Below are 24,138 nucleotides of genomic sequence, written 5' to 3'. Positions count from 1 at the left end.
AGCAACATCTATTTTCTTTGTAGGCGCCCCGAGATGCTCAAAAAAATGAAAAACAAAACTAAACCAACTTCACAACAAAAAACTGACCAACTGTCACAAATCATCAATTTCTATCTATTTATAGAATGCATTCTGTAGTTTGTGTGTGTGTGTGTGTGTGTGTGTGTGTGTGTGTGTGTGTGTGTGTGTGTGTGTGTGTGTGCGTGTATGTGTACGTGTGCCAGGCCAGGCTTAAGTGGCCAAATTGCACCACTTCACCGTGGTGATTTGCGAGAGCTGTGCGGTCAAGTTGTGCTTTGCATAACTTCAGTTTTCATTTCATCCACTGCAGAACACTTCCACAAGTCAGCAGACATTGTTGTCGTCATATAGTTGTGTTGACACATTTACAGGCACTGCACTAATTTTTGCCAAAGGAAAACAGTTCAAGAAACACAAAAACTTGCAGAGAACAATTTATATGAATATACATATTTGATGTGTGTCTATTTTGAATTAGCCCATAATATCGTAATCACTTACAGCATTGAGGTTATTAAATATGGAAACGTGAAATATGCCGCAGCTCAGAGTTCCACTTGAACATCTTGAAGATCTAAAACAAGTAGATGAAAATCAAAACCAATTGTACAAGTTTAACACTACTAGCATCGGTAGGAGTATCGCAGTGCTCTTTCCAAGATGAAAATGATAGTAAATAAGAAATATTTCATGTCAACCAACCTTTGGAGCTGTTGGACGCCGTCTCGTCTTCAACATCTGACATCATGTCCACCTCCAAGTCACTGTGCTCTAGCGCCCCCTCACTCTGGGGGACAAATTTCCGGTTTGCACCCAGCCACCCGTCTTTGGTTGATGCCTCACTTTCTGGCTGCAGAGATACAAGCTGAAAAACATTCATTAAAAAGAAAAAATATGTGACTATGCTTACTATATTTATTCTTCAATCAACCGTCACCATTCTTGGATATCGATCTACCAAAGAGGATGAGGGCCACAAGAAGAGGAAAAGGAGAGGTTATTTTTAAGTTTCCATTTCAAGTTTTAAGTTGAAATTCCGTGAATAAAGTCTAACAGGAAACTGTGTGTGTGCCTAGTGGAGACGACTTTATTCTCTTCATTTTGACTTTAATCTCGAAATTTTGGCTTTATTCTCAAAATTTTACTTTATTTACGCTACATTTAATCTCGAAATTTCGACTTGAATTCTGAAATTTCAACTTTATTCTCAAAATGTTTGATTTTAATCACAACTTTATTCTTTTTTATTTTCTTGTGGCCCTAATCCTTTTCTGTTTCTATCTCATCTTATCCTCACTGCAAAGTAAAACATTTGACATATTTTTAACAAAATGCTCAGAGCATACGTGCAGAAGCTCCTCGTCCCTCTGCTGGCAAGCCGAGGAAGCGCCGCTGCAGATTTTCATCTGGCGGACCTGACGCTCCAGTTTGGCTCGAGCCCTCTCACTGTCTCTGAACCTGTTCTCGGCATCTCGCAGCCTCAGCAGCTCCTCCTGCAGCAGACTGTGTTGTCTCTGCAGCAGAGCCAGCTCTCCGATGGTCGACCCTGCGTTCACCTCTGCATTTTGAGCGTCCCTCCAGGAAAGCCGAGCCATCCCTACGGTCATGGCATCGTGGGGCTGCAACAGGAGCTCCAAGATGGAGTCTTGCTTAATAACTGCAGCCTGCAAGACAGAAGAATGTTGATTCTAGTGTTGCCAACTTTCATCCAGAAAAATAAAGGACCATCACAGGCCAGTGGCTCGCCAGTAGTGATCAATCATCACTTAAAATAGGGTATCAAAAAAGTCCATGGTTCACGTAGTTTGAACTGCTTTGTTCCCAATAGACATTAGAAATAAGCTGAATGTTTAAATTGGATTGAATTGGAACATATTTTTACACAACAATCAATAAAGTGCAGGATGGATGGCTTTTACAAAGGAATTCGATCAATAAAGCTGAAAAGAACGTAGATTACAGTTTTGAACACAAACTCTGTGGAAAGGAACATGAGTTTGCATTGAGAATAAATTTAGGTTCAAGACAACATTGCAAATCTCCCAGTTTTGGGACAATAAAGGCTGCCGTGATCCCATCAACACTTCCTGCACCTCTGGCTTTGTCCCTCCCTTGCTGTAAATGGCTGCTGTTGGTCTTAAATATTCAGTATTGATTTCATTTCGACTGGAGGTAACATCCAGGAGACGTCCACTCACCTGGAGTGAATGCAGGTACACACTGAGATTCATCACACTTTGAAATATCTCCTGTGAAAAAAGAATAAAGGCAGTTCATTGATCAACATCATGACTCTTTGTCTCTTCTAGATCACAAATACAGAAATTAAAAGTATGATTATGATTTTAAAAGACACAACTAAAATAATAATAACCTCATAAAATACATTTATTCTAAAAAACTTCATGTACAGAAATTCAAGTTTCTGTGAATACATATCTTACCACTAATACCCTGTGGTTGCTACTGTAAATCTGCAAACGACACAGCAGTAACGTAAAACCAAAAACATCTAAATATATATAATGTTCAATCTCACCTTTGCAGCAAATAAATCATAGGCTCCATTGGCCAAAAGCTCCTTATCACCTAAATAAAGACAAATTTGGCAGTGACTTGTGTGGCAATAATAGGGTCATGTACTGTATATATATCTATGTGTATATGTATATATATATATATATATATATATATATATATATATGTATGAACACACACACACACAGGACAAAATAATATTGCCAAATTGATGAACAGTGGTGAAGCGTTAGCATTTTTTAAAATTGTATATTGTCAGTAAGACTCAAACACTTACAGTACTACAGTGCTTCTACTTACGTGTCAGCATAGGAAGATCCACATTTGGTCCAAAGAGGAGTTCACTTAACCTGTCAACTATCATCAACAAAGACACACACACACACACACACACACACACACGGGAGAGGGGTATCAGGTGGTTGAGCAGAGACCATCAAGTCATTTCCTGAAGGTCTCCAATAAAACTTGAACCTCCACTAGAGCACATCGATGCTTGACATGAAGTAAAACAAACAAATAAATGACATGCAAAGCCAAGTTTGTCTAGACCAGGCGTGGGCAAACTACGGCCCGGGGACCATATGTGGCCTGTTAAACTTTTTTAATGTGGCCCTTAAGCTGAACGTCAAGAACTGATATTAATAGTCAGTCAGTCATAAAACTGCTGTATTTCCTCCATTTTTCTAGTGTTTCTGAGTCATTTCAATAAAGAGCTAAACACCATGGGGCTTCAAAGACACTGATTTGGTTGCAACTTCATTTTCAATTGACATTAAAGCAACATATGTTTTCCACATGTCCCTCATATATATTTACAGGCCCCTGTGTCAAATCTTCGAAGCCATTGTGCCCCCACCAGTCAATAAGTTTGCCCTCCTCTCATCTGGGGTTGAAGCCTGGAGGATTTTGCTCCTGCTAGGTGATGGGTTTGTAGAATAGTTGTCAATAATTATTAATGTTGTGTTTTGGAAGACATCTTGAAGAATCACCTTCTGCTACTGCATCCTGGAGGTGTTTCTCTGCTCGGGGAGCTTGGGGGGTGTCTGCTCTGAACATGTAGCGAGTGACTGGAGGATAAAGGTCCTGACCGCTGGTCACCTCGGCCAGCTCACAGAACAGAGTCACCCTCTCCTGCAGCAGCTCCAGCATCTCCCGGTCCTTCTGCTGCAGCTCCACTGTGGACATTTCAGGGAGGATTTTATTCAACCAAGCACCAAGCAAAATGTTCTCATAGTTTCATCACCTCAGATAACATGACGTCAGCCTCTCGTGGTGATGTCAGAAATCTGAGAGCTATTTTTTAATGAGGGTCAGTCCTTGCAGATGACTGCACATTTAAAAACATTGGAGGAGGTTTAGAAAAATGAAACTGTCTCGTTCCTGCTTGGCCATCTTACCTTTCAGTCTTCTGACATGGGCTTTATGTTCTGATTCTATCAGGGGAAACTCCTCTCTGGATGGACAACTAGAAACAACAACAACATTGAAAATGACTTTGATCAAAATATTTTGTTCTTTTCAAAATATAAACTTTGGAGTCTTTAGCAGTTCTTTCTTTAGTGTGAGTCCACAGTGTGACATTTTTGGATGGCAGTGATTGGAAAATTGATACAAAGGAGAAGAGCCCATACAAAAACTTCTGTTTTGTTGCTTATTATTATTATTTTTTTTAAGTTTTCATGATGGAGATGACCAATAGCGCCTTCATACTAGAAGCATTTAGGCATTACAATATTGCAGATGTCATCCCTCCCTGCAGCTGTAAATAAATTATTTATAACTTACCCTGTGTAAAAATTAGCTCACCTACACAATCTCCCTAAAGTTCTGGAGGGAGTTTCCTTTCTGTCGACTTATTTCTCACCTTAATTTCATTGCATTTTTTTGGTACATACATAGACATGACCTTAATTGGATATTAAAATGAGATATTCAAATTCACTCAGTAACTCTGTCTCCCAGCTATTGTGAAACAGAACAGAACAGAACAGCTGAAAAGTACATCAAAGCAGATGTATATCTGTGTTTGGCTCACTTGCTGACAGTGTGCTGTATGTGGCGCATCCAAATGTTCTTGTCCTCTTTGGAGGCAGCGTGGAACTCGTACATCTCAGGCGGACAGGTGTCAGTGATGAGGAACATACCTCGTTCGTGATTGGCTATGTCCCTCACGATGAGGTTCTGCAGGGAGAAGACTGGAGGTTTGTCCTGAACGCAGCAGCACAGACGTGTTGGAGGAAAGAGAAAATATCAAAAGCGTCAGTCAGCAGTGCCTCCTCCTCTTTGAGAACAAAAAACATAATCATTGGTGATTCCAGTTTGTGTGTATTAGCTCATGCATGCACTTGTGTGACCATGTAGGGGAGCATTTATCTGAAGTGTTTTCTTACCAGACATGGAAAGATGTACTTCTGGTCTTTCTCCTGAAGACACACCAGGATGTCAGTCATCAGTAAGACCAGAGCATCTGAAGGGCAACAAAAAGAAAAACATGCTGTGAGTTTGTTTGTTTGTCTGTATGTTTATTGAAACATGCACACAGAGAGAAGTGAGAGACAATTTCTAAGTCACAGAACAGGCCTGAACACCTGGTTTGGAAGGCTACTTCAACTGAGGGTTGAGCTGAGGTGTTGAGGCTGAGGGTTAAGATGGGAGTTGGTATTGGTCCAATATCTTCCTTTGTGGCAACAGGCTCATTTCCTACAACATGTTCTCGCAAGAACACCAAAGAACCAAACCAAACTAAAGAAGACAACTTTTGTCCTGTTTCATCCCTGCTAACTGTGAGAGCTTGAAGGCCTCCATGCCCTCCAGCAGCACAGTCATGAAGTCATGGAGTCATGGACGCTTGCTTGTTACAGCTTACTTTCTGGGTTCAGACAGAGATTGTCAAAACTTGTCTGTTTTCCAAGGTGTTGTCTACCTTTCAGTCTTGTTCCTGATGTTTTCCACACAAGAGTCCCTTCGTGGACCAGTCTGCGGCGCAGCAGCTCTCCTGACTTGAAGAGTCGACCGTCCCTGACTCTGGTCTCACACCTGCAGTCCATCTTGGCCTGGATCTCCTGCAGTCGATGGGTTTCCTCCAGCTCCTGCATCTGGCAAAGAAAAAAAGCTTTTTGAATGACAGCACACACTGCTCTCATTCCTTAAAAGCCACAACAACATTTTATAATTATGGAAGACCCATTTTGAATTGTCAATGAAAGACCATTAAAAAACAAGTAAACCAAACAAACAAAAAAAAAAAACTGGAAATAATAATAATAATATTAATAATAATTTTTATTATTGAACATTATTCTAAAGTAACGGTACTGAATTGAGTACTGCACACACACACACACACACACACGCACATGATGTATTTGTGTTATTTACCTGTTGGTCTATTGAACTGAGCAGTTGTCTGATCCTTGACAGAGCCTGAGCCACTGAGGAAAGCTCCTCATCATCTACGAGACATCATTGGTAGATTAAGGTATGTACAGAAAATGAAAAACTCTATTGTAAAAGCACCAGTGTTCATACAAACAATGATACCAGTGTTCATACAAACAATGATACCAGTGTTCATAAGTTAACATTGCAGTAACACCCGAACCTTGACTTTGCAAATAAATCTTTGTTTTTCAAGGTTCAGAAGAAAACATAAATAAGCATAAACACAGATAACAACAGACCATAAATAACATTCCAACTTTCCAGTGGGGCAAAATACAGGACATACATACGGGAAGGAGGCTCAGGGCCTCATTTACGAAATGTTTTCACATGCAAAAACGTACACAAACAACAACGCACACACAACTTTGTGACAAAGCTGATGAATTAAGCAGCTGCAAAGAGAATGGCTTGATTGGCTGGAGAAGGTGCAAATAAATTATTCATCACACACAGTGTGATTTATCAAAACTGGAAATTTATGCAGCCGCTATTTTGAGTCCTTATTTCACACCTTTGTTACACAATGTTATGAACTGTCCATAAAAAAAATACCAATATTTTGTCCTGAAACTAAATCAATTAATGCCAGACAAGTTGATCACCCAACACTTCATCCAGAATATTGGAGAATCCTGTAGTGTGTCCTTCATTGAAAATCAAAAACTTCAGAGTCACATTACTGAAGTTCTCTACGAATATGCTGGAAATACTGCATTTAAATTAATAATTATAATTTTCTGGAAAAAAAAATCTCACTAAAAGACAATATTTTACATTGTGTGTCATAAATTTGCTGAAATTTGTTGTTGTTTTTTTTGGCAATTGAGAAAACATAGAGAAGACAAAGGAATGAAGACGAACCAGTTGTATTTTCCAGAATGTGCTGGATCAGGACGGGGTACTTGGAGATCCGCTGAGTCACCAGCAGAATGCATTCTTGAACTCCATGACAACGCAGCAACGGCCCTCGACTCAAGCGCTGGACAAACATGGAGGATTCGTTTTTTTGCACAGAGATAAAATAATGTTACAGATATTGAATATTCTCAAAAAAGGCCAGAGTCGTCTTTGAAGTTTCACCGCAAAAACATTTCACTGCTGTTGCAACGTGACGCATGACCCATAAAATCTTGAAATCTTGAAAATGTATAAACAGACCTCAAGGTATGGATTAAATTAAAGTTTTCTCTTTTAAAGGCTGCTGCTATTCCAGATATAATTTAATAATCTGTCACACCTCTTTGGACTAAAGTTTGTTCTGACCTCTCATCAACACAAACAGTCCTCATTTACCTTGGAAACCTATGTTCTGTCCATTTGAATAAAATGCCTTTATTAATCCCACAGTGGGGAAACTTGCAAAAAAGATGGAAAATTATTTTAAGAAAATCAGGCAATAAAAAAATAAAAATAAATGATGATGACCACGCATAATCCCTTTTTAATATCCCAAAAGTCCACTATTATGAAACTGAAACATGGTCTCTTGTAAATGAGGTGGAGATGAACCGTTCATCTACAAGCAATTTAGTGAAAGCCCAGATGCCAGAAACTAACTCTAACCAAATCTCAAACTCTTTCAGATGAGAACAGCTGTGACGGTGCTATTGTGTAATTGCGACGGTCGGTCTCACCCTGATGAAACACTGGAACCTTTTGTCTTTGGCCAGCAGCTCCTTGTACAGTTTGACAGCCTTCAAATGGCGGCTACAGAAATCAGCGTAGGTCTTCAGCAGGTCGTCTGCCCACTGGCCGGAGAACTGGCAAGATCACACACATTGGAACTGAGAAATTCTGTCATCATCATCATCATTTCTCTGAGGCGACCATCTCCCTGACCACTGCACCACCATGTCGCCGGGTCCATTTCTATATCAGCTAGACTACATTGTACTTACCTGCTCTAATAGTATGTCGCCCATTCTGTGAATGGTGAAGTTGCGGCTGGATCCACACTGCAAGCTGTTATTGCATCGCAGGAGGAGCTGGCCGAGGAAGTGGCTGTGTATCCTGATGAGCTGGTCCAGGCATGGAAGCATAGAGTGCACAGTGCTGGGCTCCATCTGGAGCTCCTCCAGCATGCCGTAGCGGAACACCTTGTCCATGATATGCAGCGTTCGCATGTGATGCAGCTCCGTCTGAATCAGCTCTTTGAATGACAAGAAGCATCAGTGGAGTCACAGACACACTGGAAGACATGAAACTGGAGTTACTGCCAGTCAGCTGAGGTAGAAAGTTTGAAGCACACAGATACTGATAAGACAGATACATTGTGTAAATGTGGACTGAACTATTCACAAGGATTTGGAGCTAATAAGTCACTGAAACTCCAATTAACAAAGTGTTTATCAGAGTTGATAAAAAAAAAAATCGACTATTGATTATTGTTAGTGTTGCTAATGAAAGGACAGTGTTGTACCGTAAATGACGTCCTGCCTCTTGATGACAGTTTTGCTGTGGCTCTGCAGGTAAGTGCTTTCCACCGCCATGCTCCAGGAATCGGCCTTGAAGTCCTGGCCCTCCAGCTTCGTCTCCTCCAGAACTGACGAGTAATAAATGTCTCCTAATCAAGACAACGCATCACCATAAAATCATCACTGAAAGTCCCACAGCAGCCGCTCTAGAGTCCATTTTAGGCCCATTAAGCTTTTTAATCCGGCCTGCCGAAATGCAAAGACACTGACTTGGCAACTTTGCTTTGCTTTATTTTACATTGACATGAAAGCAACATTATTATTATTATTATTATTATTATTATTATTATTATTATTATTATTATATTGTTTCCTCCTCTGAGGTGGCTCACCAAAACACTTCATCCACCTGCTGCTGCTCCGCTACCGCCCTCTGGCACATTTTACAACCCACTGTGGCCCAACCAGTCAAACAGTTGGCCCACTGCTGGTCTATCTACACCAGGCCTGAGTATCAGCTTCATGTAAATGTGGAGGCCTGATTTTACTTGCTTGCCAATTTTGGTGAGTTTCGCTGCACGTTCAGGGGCTCAAATAAGGAATTCAGTCAAGAGAATAAAAATAGTGTCAGGAGATGAATAATCGTGAAGATGAAGAATAAACATTACAATTTCAATCTGGTCTTTGGCCCTGCGAGAGAGAGCTGGTCTTCGCTGGGACTCATGATAATAGAGTTTGAAATTTCACTTGCAATTAAAAAAACTAATAAATAGAAGAAGCTCAGGAATAAGCGGATATCGAAAATGGATAAATGGATGGAAATAGAAGAAGGCGTGAAAGGCAAGCGATACGCTGTTAACTTGTGCCCATGTTTAGTGATTTCTCACTTTTCTTCCAAAGTGTCCATACCATCATCAGTGAGTGACTCCACCGACATGGTCCTGGCTCTGAAGATCAGAGAGTCTGTGGACTGAGATAGAATCCTGCGCAGCCCAAGTGGTGAATCATCCATAGCCCTATATCACATGCACACACGCGCACACACACACACACACACACACACACACACACACACACACACACACACACTTTCTGTACTTCTATTTAAATACTTCCCATACCTACCTCAAACACTTCAGCACCCAGCAGACGAGTGTGTGGAGAGAGAGGACGACTGCAGACTGCTCACAATAAAGAGGTAGCTACTGTATAAATGTGCTGCAGAAATGTCGGTAAAAACTTGGTTTCAGACACTTAGATCCCTCAGGTGATGGTCTGGGATGCAGAATTGGGGGAACAGCTGATCAACCCAGAGACAAATGAATCTGGTTTCCAACCAGAGTCAAAAATGAGATCATGGGAAGGCGACCTAGACGGGTATTCTCCATGGCAACTGCTGAGAGAATTTGATGACCCGATTTGAGAAATTGAAATAATTACTAATGACATATGCATGCACTAGCTATGTCTGTTTTAATGCTTTTGTGGTTGTTTTTATGTCAACATGTCCTGATGAGAATTGTATGAATGTGTTTTTGGACCTTGTCAAAAGAATGGTTTCGGTCACCTTTTGGGACAGAGAATAAAGTATATCGTATCTTATACAGTAGTGAATAGTTAGCGAATGACCCAAACGGCTTAGACAGTTGATGCATAGATCTTACAAGATGTGTAATAGTCCAAATCATTAGATCCAGCCTCTCAGGTGCAGCCCCCTTCTGGGTCTTCATCCTGGTTTCACATCCTCTGACTTTTCCTGTTTTTATTTTTAATTCAGTTTTCCTAACCTTTTGGCAAACACTGACACTAATCCAAACTTCATCACCATTTAAAACATTTTCCAAATCATTTTGGTTTCCTTATATGGGTTGAAAATAATTGGCCTTAGAGTCCTGGGCCAAAGACAAAAACTGCCGTATCACTGTATCACAATCAAATGTGACTGAGACTCACCCAACAATATTGTTGGTGGACACACTTTTGGACAGCGCAGGATTGTTGCGTCCGCGACGGGTTCCCAGCAGAGTCTGTCGGAAGCTCTCCGAGGGGTAGATGGCTGAAGTGGGACGCTCACGCACTCCTTGACCTGACAACCCAATAATGCAGTCAAATTAGCACATAGGAATGTGAGAGACATTCAGCTTGTGAAGTATAGTTCCGTGTTGCAAAGGGTTGAAAACAAAGGGAAAGAAAAGCATTTCATGTCTCACCTCTAGAGCGCAGAGTGACGTTTTGCAGGGAAGAGTTGTTTCGCATGAGGACTATCTTCTGCTGCTGTCAATGAATAAGAAACACAAATGAATACACAGTACGCAGAGGGATGTCAAATGACCCTTCATTCCCAGAAAGAGCATCGTGATGTGTGGTGGAGGTGGAGTCTCACCCTCTGTTTCATTTTGCTGCAGTGAGGCAAAGTATCTCGACAGCGGTTGTGAATTGTGACGTTGCATGCTAGGGAGAATAACGACAAACACAACTTGGTTATTTTGATGATCAAAACTATTGTTTCTCAGACTTTTCCCCTAAACATTATGTCCGTTAATTTACTTTAATGGATTAACGCAGAGAGATCAAGATGAGAAGAGAACGACCCAAACGTAGCGCAACAACTCAGGGGCACTTGATGTTGAACTTGAACCATTCTCAGAAGAAGGTAGAGTGGAGAACAATGAGTGTTGACGTTTCACAGTCAAATACGACGCATATAAAAACAGAATCCAGAACATTGACCCAAATTGGTGGCATGAAAGTTGTTTTTGCTGTAGTGTAGAACCAGAACCAAGTGGTGTGTAGCTGTTCAGGTCATGAGGAAAGGTCTTATTTGGTAGAGGGGTGGTCAGTCTTTAGGAAAGCCTGACTGCAGTCCCTTGCCTGCTGTAACTCCATCTGGGTGCTCGCACTGACGTTTATTTATGATGGGAATTGAGGAGATTCATGGTCTATTAATCAAAGTGAAGCCGGAATCCACTACTGTCATTCTGTAATGAAGGTTGCCCAGTGAAGGGAGGAACATTTATTTAATTTCTTGTCCTCTTGGATTTGTGAACAAACAGTTTTCAAATTGTTAGCTTTATTTTATTATTTAAATAATTTGGTTTCAAAATAAAGGCTCTCCCCCATCCCCATGGACACCCATTCAACTTCAAAACTTCATGTTAGAATCACTTTTCAAACACGTCTATTCATTGCTTGATAGAAAGCCTGTGACTTTTTGATCATTTTGTTTTTCATTTGGTTAATATATTACGATGTGTTCTATGAAGCAGTCGTGTGCCACATTATTGCGTGCCTTTTTGGCTTTGACCTTACTGTTGTTGAAACAGGAAAACATATTACTACGTCGACTTGCGCTACAAGAATTAGTTCAAGCGTGTGTGTACAGTATGTGTGCCGTGTCCACAGGTGATTTAGGTCTTTAAATTAACAACTGGCTGATGAAAGACCCGGCATTACATGTCAAATGAGAGCCTCATCTCATGTTCCCTTCACTGTTTTTATTCCTATGTTCTTTATACTAGGGATTCGTAAATGAATTCCATCAAGACAATCATGATGAAAATGGAAAGTGGGTTCATAGTTTGCTTGGGTTTCAGAGAAATTAAGCGTGTGTGTGTGTGTGTGTGTGTGTGTGTGTGTTTTACCTGACGTTGTGACTTACTTGGGCAGCTGAGTGCTTCCTTGGCAGTGATACTTTTGTTGCAGGCTGAACACAGCGTCGTTCCAGACACAGTCAAAGAGGTGAAGAGGTGGCCGTTGCTGTAGCGCGCCTCTCTTTCTCTCGCTGCCTTCTCTCGCTCCCTCATGCGCTCTCTCTCTCTATTCTGGAAGAAGCAACGGGGCAAATGGGGGACATTTACTGACTCGCCGAGGATTGTGAACATGACAAAGCACACCGACCATCCTCTCCTCCAATGAAATGTGCTGCTGAGGATGGTAAGCGGACCTGCAGCGGTTCCTCCTCATGTCCAGGAGGACAGGTCTAACCCAGTGGAGATAGTCACACTCCCCTGTGCCCTTCTTCTCGTCGATGGCTGCATCGTCCGCTGCATCACTCATATGTAAACTGCAGGATATTGCCAAGAACCTGTTCCTGGACGTGACAGTGGAGGGGAAGGCCACATGGAAAACTGACTCTGTCCTCCAATGGTCCGACTGCTTCGGTAGGTCCAGCATGGCCACCGGGTATTCAGTCAACTCATCTTGGGTATGATTTATGCCCTCTTTCAATATTTCTGGCTGCGTTTTTGTTTGTGTTCTCGAACAAAACTTGGATTACACTTCTATGGAAACAGTGGGGCAAAGTTCTCCTGGCGAGCAGAGGTGCTCAGCTGTTCAGGGGTGGCTGAACCTCAGAAGGTCTTTTTGTGCAGAAACCACAGACGACATGGTGTGGTGTCCAAGTCTTCTTCTTCTTCTTCTTCTTCTTCTTCTTCTTCTTCTTCTTCTTCTTCTTCTTCTTCTTCTTCTTCTTCTTCTTCTTCTTCCCAGTCATCTCCTCCAGCTCATCCCCAGGCCAGCTGAGAGACACAGTTGCCGCTCCAGGAGGAACCCCAAACAATATTGTAGAGGTGATGGAAATGCAGCTTGTGTCACTCACATCTGCTGACTCATCAAAATGCAGTGAGAAACACTCGCAGTGCACTATATCTCTTCCAGAGTTGCTGGGCCAAATCCTCAGGCCTTGTGGATCGCTGGGGAGCTTCGATTGGAGAGAATATTTCTGGTTTGCTTTTAAATTCACTGAATAACCAGCCAGCTGCTTCATCGAACGCCTCTTTCATAAGCTCCCTCCGTCTTGGAAGGACTTATTGTGCTTAACGATCAAGTGACTCAGCCAGAATGATGCTTCGCTGGCTGCTTTTGCTTTCCCAGTTAGCTGTGAGGAAAATGACGACTGGGATTTTTGTTCCTTCAACCTTCTCCTCTTTTCTCAGCTCGCTTTCTGGAGGGAAGTTAATGTTGTAGTTTTTATGAACCTTCCAAAAATGCCGCTGCGCATTTTCCTTGTTTGGAATAGCAGTGATAGACTGACAGATGTGGAAAAAGCACGTTGAATATGACCAGTGGCGGGCTGTGTGTTTTATACCTAGGCCATCAGTGACGTCATATTCAGTCCACCCTAAATTAATACACCTCATATTACCCTACTACTATATCTACTGTGATATAAGACAATGGAAGCAGTGCCACCAAGTAGATATGATATGATGTGAAAAGAACAGACTGTGGAGAATAGCTTTACTCTCGTATTTATGGAAAAATTTACTTTTCTAAGTGTGTTTGTGCCAGCAGAGAAGACCTCGCTGGGCCTGACAGCGCCCCCCCACTGGATATGACATTGTGGTGAAAATAAATCTATTTTGGTTTTTCTTGCCTTTCTCATGTTTGGTAGAAATATACCGTCTTGGAGGCGAACTAGACGACTCTGTGTCTAGCTGGAGTTTTGCAGCATCTGTTACAGCGGTTGAATGTGCACGTGTTTGGTGCGGTGACCCAGACCCTCTCAGCCAATCAACCGACAGGATTGTTACACGATGATTTACCCACACTACCTTTAAGATTGACGTATTGGGCACCCCTAGTGGAATGCAACAGCAATTATTATGACACAAATAAAAACAAAATAATGAAAAATAATTAAATCAAATATTAAAAAATGTAAATGCCACACACTATTTAAAACACTAATAATGAAAATAACACACAAAGACTTCCATGCAACAAAGGCACATCAAAGACTCGTCGTGAGAACAACTTGACTTTGATTGAAGACTTGGTATTAGTTACAAATGATTTTTGAATCTTGAACTATCTTTGTGCCAGCACCAAAAGTCAGCTCCCCCCCCAAAAAAATAGTTTATGCAAAATAATGTAACACAAGTCATGCAATAAACACAGTAGTTGAACAATTATTGCGTCATAGGGAGAAGGCAGGGTGACACCCTGGACAAGTCGGCAGTTTATGGCAGGGCCACATAGAAACAAACAACCATTCACACATGCACACCTTTGGACAATTTAGAGTTCAATTGACCTTCAATTGACCTTCAATTGACCTTCAATTGACCTGACCTTTTAGGAGTGTGGGAGGAAGCCGGAGAACCCGGAGAGAACCCACGCAGACACAGGGAGAACATGCAAACTCCACACAGAAAGGTCCCAGGCCCGGAATCGAACCCATGACCTTCTTGCTGTGAGGCAGCAGCGCTAACCACTGCGCCACCGTGTCGCCCCTCACGACTACTGCCATTTAAAAAATAAATAAATAAATAAACACAAAAATATTTAACAGACTGAAAGACATGCACACAACATTGAGATATTAACTGTAAATTGTATTTTTGCAAACGTGCCCTCATTCTGTCCTGCGTGTATGTGACATGTGATAAATGCATCACTAGTACAAAGAAACAATATATTCTTTGACATGAAATGATCTTGATTCTGTCCATAATTCTCCTTACATGTTCTAGTATCTGTGTGTCTGTCTGCCTTTAAAACGGTCACAAGGTGACCAAAGACCAAATCACCTCAATTCACAACACAAATGATGCAGCAAAGATGTGAAAACTGGCTGTGATTCTTCTTTTGCTTCTGCAACAGATTTTTGTTCAACCACCAAGGAGGAAAATCCATCTTGGTCAGAGTTATCGTTGAGGATTTGACCATTACTGCATTTGAATGCACCATATCATTAGGAAACTGTGATGTGTTTGTTTTATTTGGAATAATAATGAAGTCAGTCAAGTGTCCATAATCAGTCTGTTCTCTCTGAAACGTCATTCATTCATCACTATTTTTCTCTAATAATGAATTCTATCTGGTACAAATATCTCTGACGCTTCCAAAAATCCCAAGGCAAATTCAATGTTGGGACAGAAAAGAACGAGAGAGAGAGAGCACTACTAGTTCCCAACACCCCCACAGCTATTTCTATGGCAACAGTTGCCATACAGAGTGAGCAAGAAGCAGCACGGCCCACTTCCACCTACATTACAAATACATCCAGACTGACCCGGTGTATTTCCAGTGCTGGGCAACTCCTGCTGCAGCAGCAGGAAGTGCTGCTCTCTCGCAGGCCTCCGCCTCCTCACCAAAAGAGGAAACGCGCACAAGGGTGTAACGACAAGAAGGGGAAGTTGCTCGACAAATACGCAAAATGTATTTCTCTCTCGCCGCCGAGCGGTAGAAGTGAACAGACGGACCTCGGCCTGAGTTTAATCCCGTCACAGAGTGTGATGGTAGCAGCAGAAGAGTGCCAGTGTTTGTGGTTGTGAGCGAGGTGCCAACTCACCCGCAGGTTGATTTCCTTGGTTCTCTCTTGCCGCAGCTTTGACAGATTTGCAACCTTGGACATGGTGGCCGGCGGACTTCCACAATGACAGGAGGCACTCAGCAGTTAGAAAGTTGCGAGATTCGGGGGGGGTTAATGCCGGAAGGTTTCTGCGTGGATCCCTCGATCACCACCACCAACAAAAATTCCTCACCAACCAACTGCAAAGGGCTTCTGGTTTGAGTGAAGAGGCTGCTGCTGTGAGAAATCTGACTTCTGAATCATCATCACGCCCCCTCACTCTCTCTCTCTCTCTCTCTCTCTCTCTCTCTCTCTCTCTCACACACACACTGTCTCTACCACATGCTCACACACAATATTCAGCTATCGGAATTTTCCATATATCATCCAGCATTTTTTAAATGTTTGTTCCATTTATGTTTGGCAATTCCTGGCAATACATTCTTCTATATATGAGAGAAATAATAGAATTCTGGAGAAAGTTGGCTCTAATAGTGTGACTTCCAAATGTACAATGCTAGTGCGACTTTAACTAAGGAGAATTATCCATCCAATCCCATCCATCCATCCATTTTCAATAGCTCTTCCTCCTGCACTCAGGGTTGCAGGGGTCTGCTGGAGCCTCTCCCAGCTGTCATAGGGCGAAGGCATCTTACTGGGAACTCTCCATGACAGTTTGTCACAAAATAAAAGCGAAATTTCTAAATATTTCCATAAAGCACAATTGTGATTATCAGGTTTTTCGTTCAATGTTGTGAAGCACATAAACCGTAATTCTGGTCAAATCTCATCCAGTGAGACGCCACTGTGAGGAGGATGGAGGTACAAAACATTGTGCCATAAATCTTCATTTCAATGTTGTCCAGAATGGTTGTCACATTTTTCTCTTTGATGACTTGTGAAAAATATTTTGTCTCCTCCTCAGTCAAATCATAACGTGCCATTTTCACTGGTCAGTGAACTGGTCACGTGACCCCGTAGGTCACGTCCGCTGAAGTGTCCATGTGAGAAAAGTGTTTCCATGACACTTTTGCGATATACAGTACTTCTGTATGGATACGTGTTAAAAACCACCTCATGAGAGCGTCAAAACCTTTTAGCCATATTTGAGAGGTAGTTGAGGAAGTTGAGCTGTGTCCATCACCAGTTTTTTATTGCAATATTTAGGTTTTGTGCACTTCTAGGGTTCATGGAAACACAGCTAATAACGTGTGTGTGTGTGTGTGTGTGTGTGTGTGTGTGTGTGTGTGTGTGTGTTTGTGTCTATGATCAGAACTTTGTGGCTACACACTCTGACGACTTCAATCTCTCGCTCTCTTCATTCTTGTTTTTCCTTTTCACCCTAACTGGTCTAAGCAGATGATGATGATGATGACTGACGTGCGGTGAGGTGCAAGGGCTTCATGTACAAATGAAGGTGGGACCGTTTACAAATTTTAATTCAATTTCATGTCCCCCCAAAAAATTAACTCAAATGTGATATTTCGTGAAGCATTATTTTGTTTACTTGCCATTGTTTAACAGTATGGAAATGATAAAAGCAAGAATAAAATATTATTAAAATAAAAAAACAAAACATACAAAAACTAAATGTTACAATTAGGCTCAAAATTACATTAATAACATTAACATAAGTTTCTATTTTAGGGTTCATATATTTGTACATGTGAACCAGCCAATAACCTCACCACACGTCACTGGGTGGTGGTACTAACAACAAGACCAGGCATGGGCAAACTACGGCCCGGGGGCCATATATGGCCCACTAAGCTTTTTAATCCGACCCGCAAAACTTGAAGAACTGATAGTAATATTTCCTCCCCGTTTCCAGTGTTTCAGAGTCATTTCAATAAGGAGCTAAACACAGTGGGGCTTCAAAGACACTGATTTGTTTGCAATGTAGCTTTGCTTCATTTTCCACTGACATTAAAGCAACATGTTTCCTACTTATCCCATGATATACATTTGTCAAGTCAATCCGTAAAAAACCAAAAGCAGCAGTGGACAATCAAATAAAGCTAAGCGTAACAATAAGTAATATGAGATTAAATCAGATTAAAATCTAAAACCCAGTAGCAAATACTTTAGTTTTAAACTAGAAATGTAATTACCTTTGTTTGTACATTAAAAAACTAATTAATAACTGGGGGTATATAATAAATAATTTAATGAATTGTACTGCAGAAATTTGCTTATTCTTGAATTTATTTGCTAAACTACCACTGAATTGATTCGATAACTTGACAATATTTGTTCCTGCTACGAGGCGGCTCGCCAAGCTCTTCATATTCACAGACAAAAGATTAGAGGCAAAGGATTTTTCATTCATGTGTTTATGAGTATGACTGCCATGACAACAGAAGTATGATGCTCGGGTGCGGCAGGTCTACGGTTCTTCACTGTTTAAACAAACAGTTGGAACGACAAATATTTACAACTCAACTTAAAACCATAGATTCAAACATCGGACATGGAGTGATGGAGTGAGCCTCTGGTTGGACCTCTTCTTAATATCTCATCTCAATTGTTTAGATAAGTATGGGGGCAAGGGGAGTGCACATGTAGTAGTCAACAGTGGCTTTAACTGGACACCTTCCAGACAATGATGATGAGTATAGCCAGTGCAATGGAGCAAACCGTGGCCAGGATGCACATCTTCTTCCGGGATTTTTGCTGTAAGAGAGAGGAGAGAGAGGAGGTGACGGTCAACGAGGAGTTTGGTTTTTTCTCCCAACATGGTGCAACTTGAAGAGACAACAGCAGCAGCAGCAGCACCCTCACCTGGTAGTGGGCAGCTCGCTGCAGCTGCTCTGCTCCTCGCTCGACATGGACCTCTGAGCTCTCCACATTGGCCTCGATGCTATCTGCAGGACACAATCAACAGCAAGGTCAAGAGAGGTCGCGAGGCCTGCTTCACAGAGAGGAGGTCCAGCCATTCACCACCAGCCAGGGGAGACTTTCACTGTACACCACTGTCGCCACAACTCTGGCTAACACTTTAGAATGAGGACACACCATTAAGCATTAGTTAAGCATTAATAAATACCGAATGCGTCAGCTATGAATGCAACAAATCCTCATTGGTATGTGGTTTATAACACAGTTATAAATGTTTGACTCATTAATAGGCTCATCTATAGCATGATGAATGGTTAGTGAATGTGTTAGTAGAAGTTTTATGAAAACTCACACATTTATTTTCCAATAGATTTTATAACTGTGTTTATAAACCACATATTAATAAATGTTCATGTCAGAAACATGATTTAGGAATGATGCAGTCAGTATATATTAATGCGTAACTAGTGCTTAATAGTGTGTCATTATAAAGTGTTACCCAGAATTCTGATTGTTTCCAAACGTCAACAGTTGCTGCAGCTTGTCAACAAAGCTACAGTTTTCCACACAGACCCACAGCGTCACAACACGATGCAACAACAGAAACGGCCGAGCCACTCACCAATCATCTCCCCCTGATCGTGGATCATCACCGCCAGGTCCTTGAAGATTTGGTTCACATCCATGATGTCCGACTGAAAGACACGGCAGACGTGCGCGGATGTAAAGCTGACACCTCAAGACAACGGCAACATCTCTCTGCTTCTGTTCTGACTGTGCAGGGAAAACCACCTATGACGGGTTTCACCATTTCGACAACCTACAGAAACCTCTCACCCAGCCCTTAAACCAGGGGTGGGCAAACTACAGCACAGGGGCCATATACTTTATAGCCGTTAAGCTTTATAATCCGGCCCGCTGAACTTGAAGAAATGACGTTAATAGTGAGTCAGTCAACAAACAGCTGCATCTCCTCCATGTTTCCAGTGTTTTCAGTCATTTCAATAAAGAGCTGAACACCGTGGGGCTTCAAAGACACTGATTTGGTTTTGCTTCATTGTCCATTGACATTAAAGCATCGTGTTTTCTTCATATCCCATGATAGATTGTTTCCTCCTATGAGTTGGCTCACCGAAACACTCCATCCATCTGCTCTCCTTAATATCAATTTGAAACTTGACACCAGCAGTTTCAATTGAGTTTCTCTTATTCCACTGACTAGTTTTGAAGTGTGTTCACAATCAGCCATCCTCTCTCGTCCCTCTCACTATTCTCCATGACCATTTCAAATGTGTACTTTCAAATGTAAGATAGAGACGGTCAGTCCCACCTCGAGCTGTCTGATGTTGGTTTCCCTCTCTTTGATGAGCTCCAGGTCCTCCTCAGTGATGGCCACCTCCTCTGCCTGGGTGCTCATCTGCTGATCCCAGTCGTCCTGGCTTCAAGCCACACCCACAGCACTTTACACTTTACAACTTTTCACAGAACAAATCTCATCTGGCTATTTTTCTACTAATTTTCTAATAATAAAAAAAAAAAAAAACAATTCTGACACCTGACTTTTTGGTGACTGTGCAAAACGTTCAGACAGTAGCAAAAAGGTACGAGGCATTTGATGTAATTTTTTTTTTGTTTTTTTAATTGCATTGTCTATCAGTCGTGGTATTAATATGACTCATGTTGAAAGTGCTGTTAGTAAGAACTGCCACGGCTGGGATGTTAAAGACACTGCTGAGACAATTATTCCAAATTCTAGAGGGAAATTAAGGTTGTATTTTAGAAGACTATTAATTTTGGAATCTCACTTACCTGTCAAAAGAAACAAGCTTTTCATCATTGAACGGGTCTTCTGCCTGCAGGTGAAAAGAAAAGTTGACATGCGAGTGAATCAAACACGAGCAATTCATTTTGTATCCCCTCAATATCTAATTTGTTGAACCAGTATCAATAACAGCCGTTTACAGATGATCAGCCAGTAGTGGTGGAATCTCTAAGACTGACTCATCCTAACAGTGGAGGGGTGGAGTGCGCCCCCGAGTGGCCTGCGTACCGAGATGCGGGAGCCGGCCCTGGCTCTGGCCACTGACTCCTTCTCCTTCTCTGCTGCTTGACGCTGGACGGCCTGGAAGTTGTTGAGCGCTGAGGAGAAATCATTCATCAGCCGCTCCCGCTGGAGCTTCTGCTGCCTCTGGACCGCAGCAGGGGAGACACATGAGAGCGCAACACAGGAAACATACATCAGAATTATATTGCCAGTGATGATCACGGATAAAAGTGTCAAACTTACTTGTTCAGATGGTGACGAGGGCAAAGGGATCGATCCCAGATCTTTCAGGTACTTGTTGGTCTCTTTCGCCACCTGGTTGGTGTAGTGTTGTATCTGCTGCCTATGGAGAGAGCACGCAGCTTCAGTGTGCGCTGACGCAAACTGGGCAAAATCATTCAGATCAGCCAAGTTTGTTATTCTTTTGAGTAGAGTTGAAAAATACTCAAAAGAAATTCAAAAAGAATTGTAAAAAAAACAAAGAAAACAAAAATTGTCCAGGCTGAACACCGTCTGTGTTCTAAGTCAATGTGTCAAGTCAAGGACGGTGGATTTGTCCTCGTTATTCACTTGAAGAAGTTGCATCTTTGTTTGATGGAGTAACTTTTTCATAATCTGATAAGTAGACTGGGTTTAAAGAGTATCACAGAACTGTGCGCTCATATATTTTGCAAATGCATAAAGCATTCATTCATTTTCTATACCCGCTTCTTCCTGAGCTCAGGGTCACGGGGGTAGGCTGGAGCCTCTCCCAGGTGTCTTAGGGCGAAGGCAGGGCCACATAGAAACAAACAACCATTCACACTCACATGCACACCTACGGACAATTTAGAGTGTTCAATTGACCTCACATGCATGTTTTTGGAGTGTGACAGGAAGCCGGAGAACCCGGAGAGAACCCACGCAGACACAGGGAGAACATGCAAACTCCACACAGAAAGGTCCCAGGCCCGGAATCGAACCCACGACCTTCTTGCTGTGAGGCAGCAGCGCTAACCACTGCGCCACCGTGTCCAAATGCATAAAGCAAAACAGGTAAATTCGGTCAATAAAAAATAAGGACAGTTAACGTCTTAGAATAACAACTGGCCCTTTGAGGGCCACTGGGACTTCAACTTTAAAAATGTGAACGTACAGACGATCTTGTAGCTCGCTGGTATCCTGTCTGGTCCCCAGCTGGTTCACCATGGTCTTCATCTGACCGGCTGTCAGGAAAAATGAAAATATATTGTCAATTCTGATTTTAGAACTCACAACAGTATTTGTGCTGTAAGGATTTTAAAAGGGTGTTAAAAGTTGCAATAAAGATTTTATACATCATACAGTAAATCCTTTTCACTGTCTGAGATTATCTTGACGACGTGTTTACAAAGACTTTGAAACAGACATGAGAACTGCAGATGTGATCTATGAATGACATTGGACCGGACACAGCAGCTTGTATGGCAGATATATTTACGTGGCAGATATATCCATGGACCTGGTCACTGCTTCGGTGTCCCTGATCAGTAGCAAATGTGATTGTTCTTCCATGTACTTGCTGGCATCTCTCTCTTTATACTACAGTAAAGGCCTGATTGCGCTACTGTTTTTATTGTGGACACAGTGCAATAACAGTACAATACAGTATAATAAAACCTCTATTCAATCCGAGCAAGACAGTGATTATTTCATTACAGCACGTCAGTATTGCAGGGTTCTTCTGAACTGAGGAAGGCATCTGAAACCTATGGAAAGGCCTCCATTTTAATACTAAAACTTGCTATCATTATTATCATCATTATTATTATTATTATTATTATTATTATTATTATTATGTAACGTATCATGGTATTGTGTAATTGGTGTTCCAGGGGTTGTTTTAAGGATAAATAAAAAGGCACAAATGCACAATCTGTAAAATGTCAAATTTTCAAAAAAGATGTTGCTGTCTAGTTATATTTAAGAGGATAAAAGTATCAAAATATAGTGCATCAATAATATCCCAGATTCATGACATGATCAAAGAAGAAGCAGTTGGAAAAGCAGTTTTCTTACTGTTTTGCGTGATTTTCTGGATGTTGGCGCTGCATGTCTGGATGAGGACGTTAAAGTCGCGAGGGACTTGGTGGTAGCTGCCCGCTTTAGCGTACGACATGTCAGCAGCAGAGAAGTGGATCCTCCAGCTTGAGCTGAAAACAAAAGTCAACCAGGAAGTAACAGCATTGATTAACGTTAGCCTGGAAACCAATTCCAGTCAGATCTTGCTTCAAAGTGTCAGATAAGTCACATCTCATCAACTCAACAAAGACTCCTCTCTTTAAAAAAAAAGCTGCCAATTTCCAGCACGACCAAGTGATTGACTTCAAATTTTAAACTATTTTTTGGACGATTTAAGAGTCCCAGTCAAGGCAACTGACAACTGGACTTGGTTGCCATGTCTTGCTAGGTTCAGATACTGGAAGCAGATAAACAGACGAACAGGAAGAGGCCCACACAGAATATGTTGCAAAAAGACTGGTTGTCCAGACAGTAGGAGCTCTTCATTTGCACAGTAACAACCTGTTTAAAATATATATCTAAATGTCTACATCGACAGTAAGTAAGTGAGTAAGCGAATAGGCCCTAATGTTGATTTTGTCTCATTTTGTCTCATTTGGAGGTAAAATGCAGTTGTGGCTGAAGCTACAGTTCAGTAGGCAACCAAACAGCACTGACTGTCACCACATTACAATTCTAGGCACTTTACTGCACGTTTTTAAAGTCAATTAAGGGCATTAAGTCCCACTTTATGTCATAATGCATCCAGTAAATAAGTTTGACTATTTCCTACACATATACATATATATGTATTACATACATACATCGACAGTGTCAGTGACTATTAAATGTCAACTCAAGTTGCGGAAAAAACCTATATGATGATTTATATATGAAGAAATATGGAACTAGCAGGGACACTCTTCCGGTCATGTCTGCTAGCCTCCAACATCTGTACAGAAAGGGACTGATGAAGAGATGCTTAGCAACATCAAACCTGCGGCTGGTTGACGGTTATTTTGTCAACAGACCGTTCGCTTCATCGCAGCATTCTTCGCTATGCAATCGACCACAGCCTCGCACTAAACCAACTACCGTCTGCTGCTCAGCCCATAGCAACTGCGTTGTAACGTTTCGCTGAGCTGTCTGCGTAAACAGCGCTAATTAAAATGCTTTTCAATGCTATAAATTGAGTGACCACAACACCACGTGACTAAGTGCTCAATGCAATCGAATAGTCCCTTAAATGTGCCGTTTTAATATAAACACAAGCGCGTAATGATGTTTTTACCGTCAAATTCTATCTTCCTTGTTGTTGTCGGATTAATGTGACCTCATCACGTAAAAGTGACGGGTCTTTTTCTTCTTCTTCTTCTTCTTCTTGGTGACTAATATCCATCGTAAACGCGCATTCCCGCCATCTACCGGACTGGAGGAATAAAACAGGAACGTGGAAACGGGAAATAAAACCAACAAAAATGAAATAAATGATCTCTATTAAACATGTCACTTTTTATATCCAC

The 24,138-nt window shown here is 41.6% G+C and overlaps 2 protein-coding genes across 7 annotated transcripts; both read right to left on the bottom strand.

Moving 5' to 3' along the window:
* Positions 1-442: 442 nt before the first annotated feature.
* arhgef2a (Rho guanine nucleotide exchange factor (GEF) 2a) lies at positions 443-15,967 on the bottom strand. Of its 5 annotated transcripts, none has more exons than XM_076051720.1 (22): positions 15,715-15,967; positions 12,079-12,241; positions 10,804-10,871; positions 10,631-10,694; positions 10,374-10,506; positions 9,330-9,436; positions 8,426-8,569; positions 7,905-8,155; positions 7,641-7,766; positions 6,868-6,985; positions 5,941-6,014; positions 5,486-5,657; positions 4,953-5,029; positions 4,598-4,770; positions 3,960-4,027; positions 3,552-3,737; positions 2,860-2,916; positions 2,561-2,610; positions 2,220-2,270; positions 1,368-1,685; positions 724-871; positions 443-595 (listed from the first exon to the last, which is right to left on the bottom strand). In XM_076051720.1, exons 1-22 carry the CDS (start codon positions 15,775-15,777, stop codon positions 567-569), a joined length of 2,640 nt encoding a protein of 879 aa, XP_075907835.1. In that variant the 5' UTR covers positions 15,778-15,967; the 3' UTR covers positions 443-566. The 5 variants fall into 5 exon arrangements, with proteins under 5 accessions (XP_075907835.1, XP_075907833.1, XP_075907836.1 ...); XM_076051718.1 differs by having other exon boundaries at positions 724-886; positions 15,715-15,966; XM_076051721.1 differs by having other exon boundaries at positions 724-886; positions 8,426-8,548; positions 15,715-15,966.
* A 2,062-nt stretch (positions 15,968-18,029) lies between these two features.
* On the bottom strand, positions 18,030-24,050 carry stx12 (syntaxin 12). Of its 2 annotated transcripts, none has more exons than XM_076011417.1 (10): positions 23,907-24,050; positions 22,634-22,767; positions 21,732-21,801; positions 20,840-20,939; positions 20,603-20,740; positions 20,362-20,405; positions 19,883-19,991; positions 19,175-19,247; positions 18,496-18,578; positions 18,030-18,387 (listed from the first exon to the last, which is right to left on the bottom strand). In XM_076011417.1, exons 2-10 carry the CDS (start codon positions 22,731-22,733, stop codon positions 18,295-18,297), a joined length of 810 nt encoding a protein of 269 aa, XP_075867532.1. In that variant the 5' UTR covers positions 22,734-22,767; positions 23,907-24,050; the 3' UTR covers positions 18,030-18,294. The 2 variants fall into 2 exon arrangements, with proteins under 2 accessions (XP_075867532.1, XP_075867533.1); XM_076011418.1 differs by lacking the exon at positions 23,907-24,050 and adding an exon at positions 23,613-23,872.
* Positions 24,051-24,138: the final 88 nt, after the last annotated feature.

Source organism: Nelusetta ayraudi, unplaced genomic scaffold (assembly GCF_046127955.1).
Source record: "Nelusetta ayraudi isolate G7.1 ecotype Tasmania unplaced genomic scaffold, CSIRO-AGI_Nayr_v1 ptg000135l, whole genome shotgun sequence".
NCBI classification, from domain to species: Eukaryota; Metazoa; Chordata; class Actinopteri; order Tetraodontiformes; family Monacanthidae; genus Nelusetta; species Nelusetta ayraudi.
The sequence above is the reverse complement of the archived record's forward strand: the minus strand, read 5'-3'. Positions and strand labels throughout refer to the sequence as shown.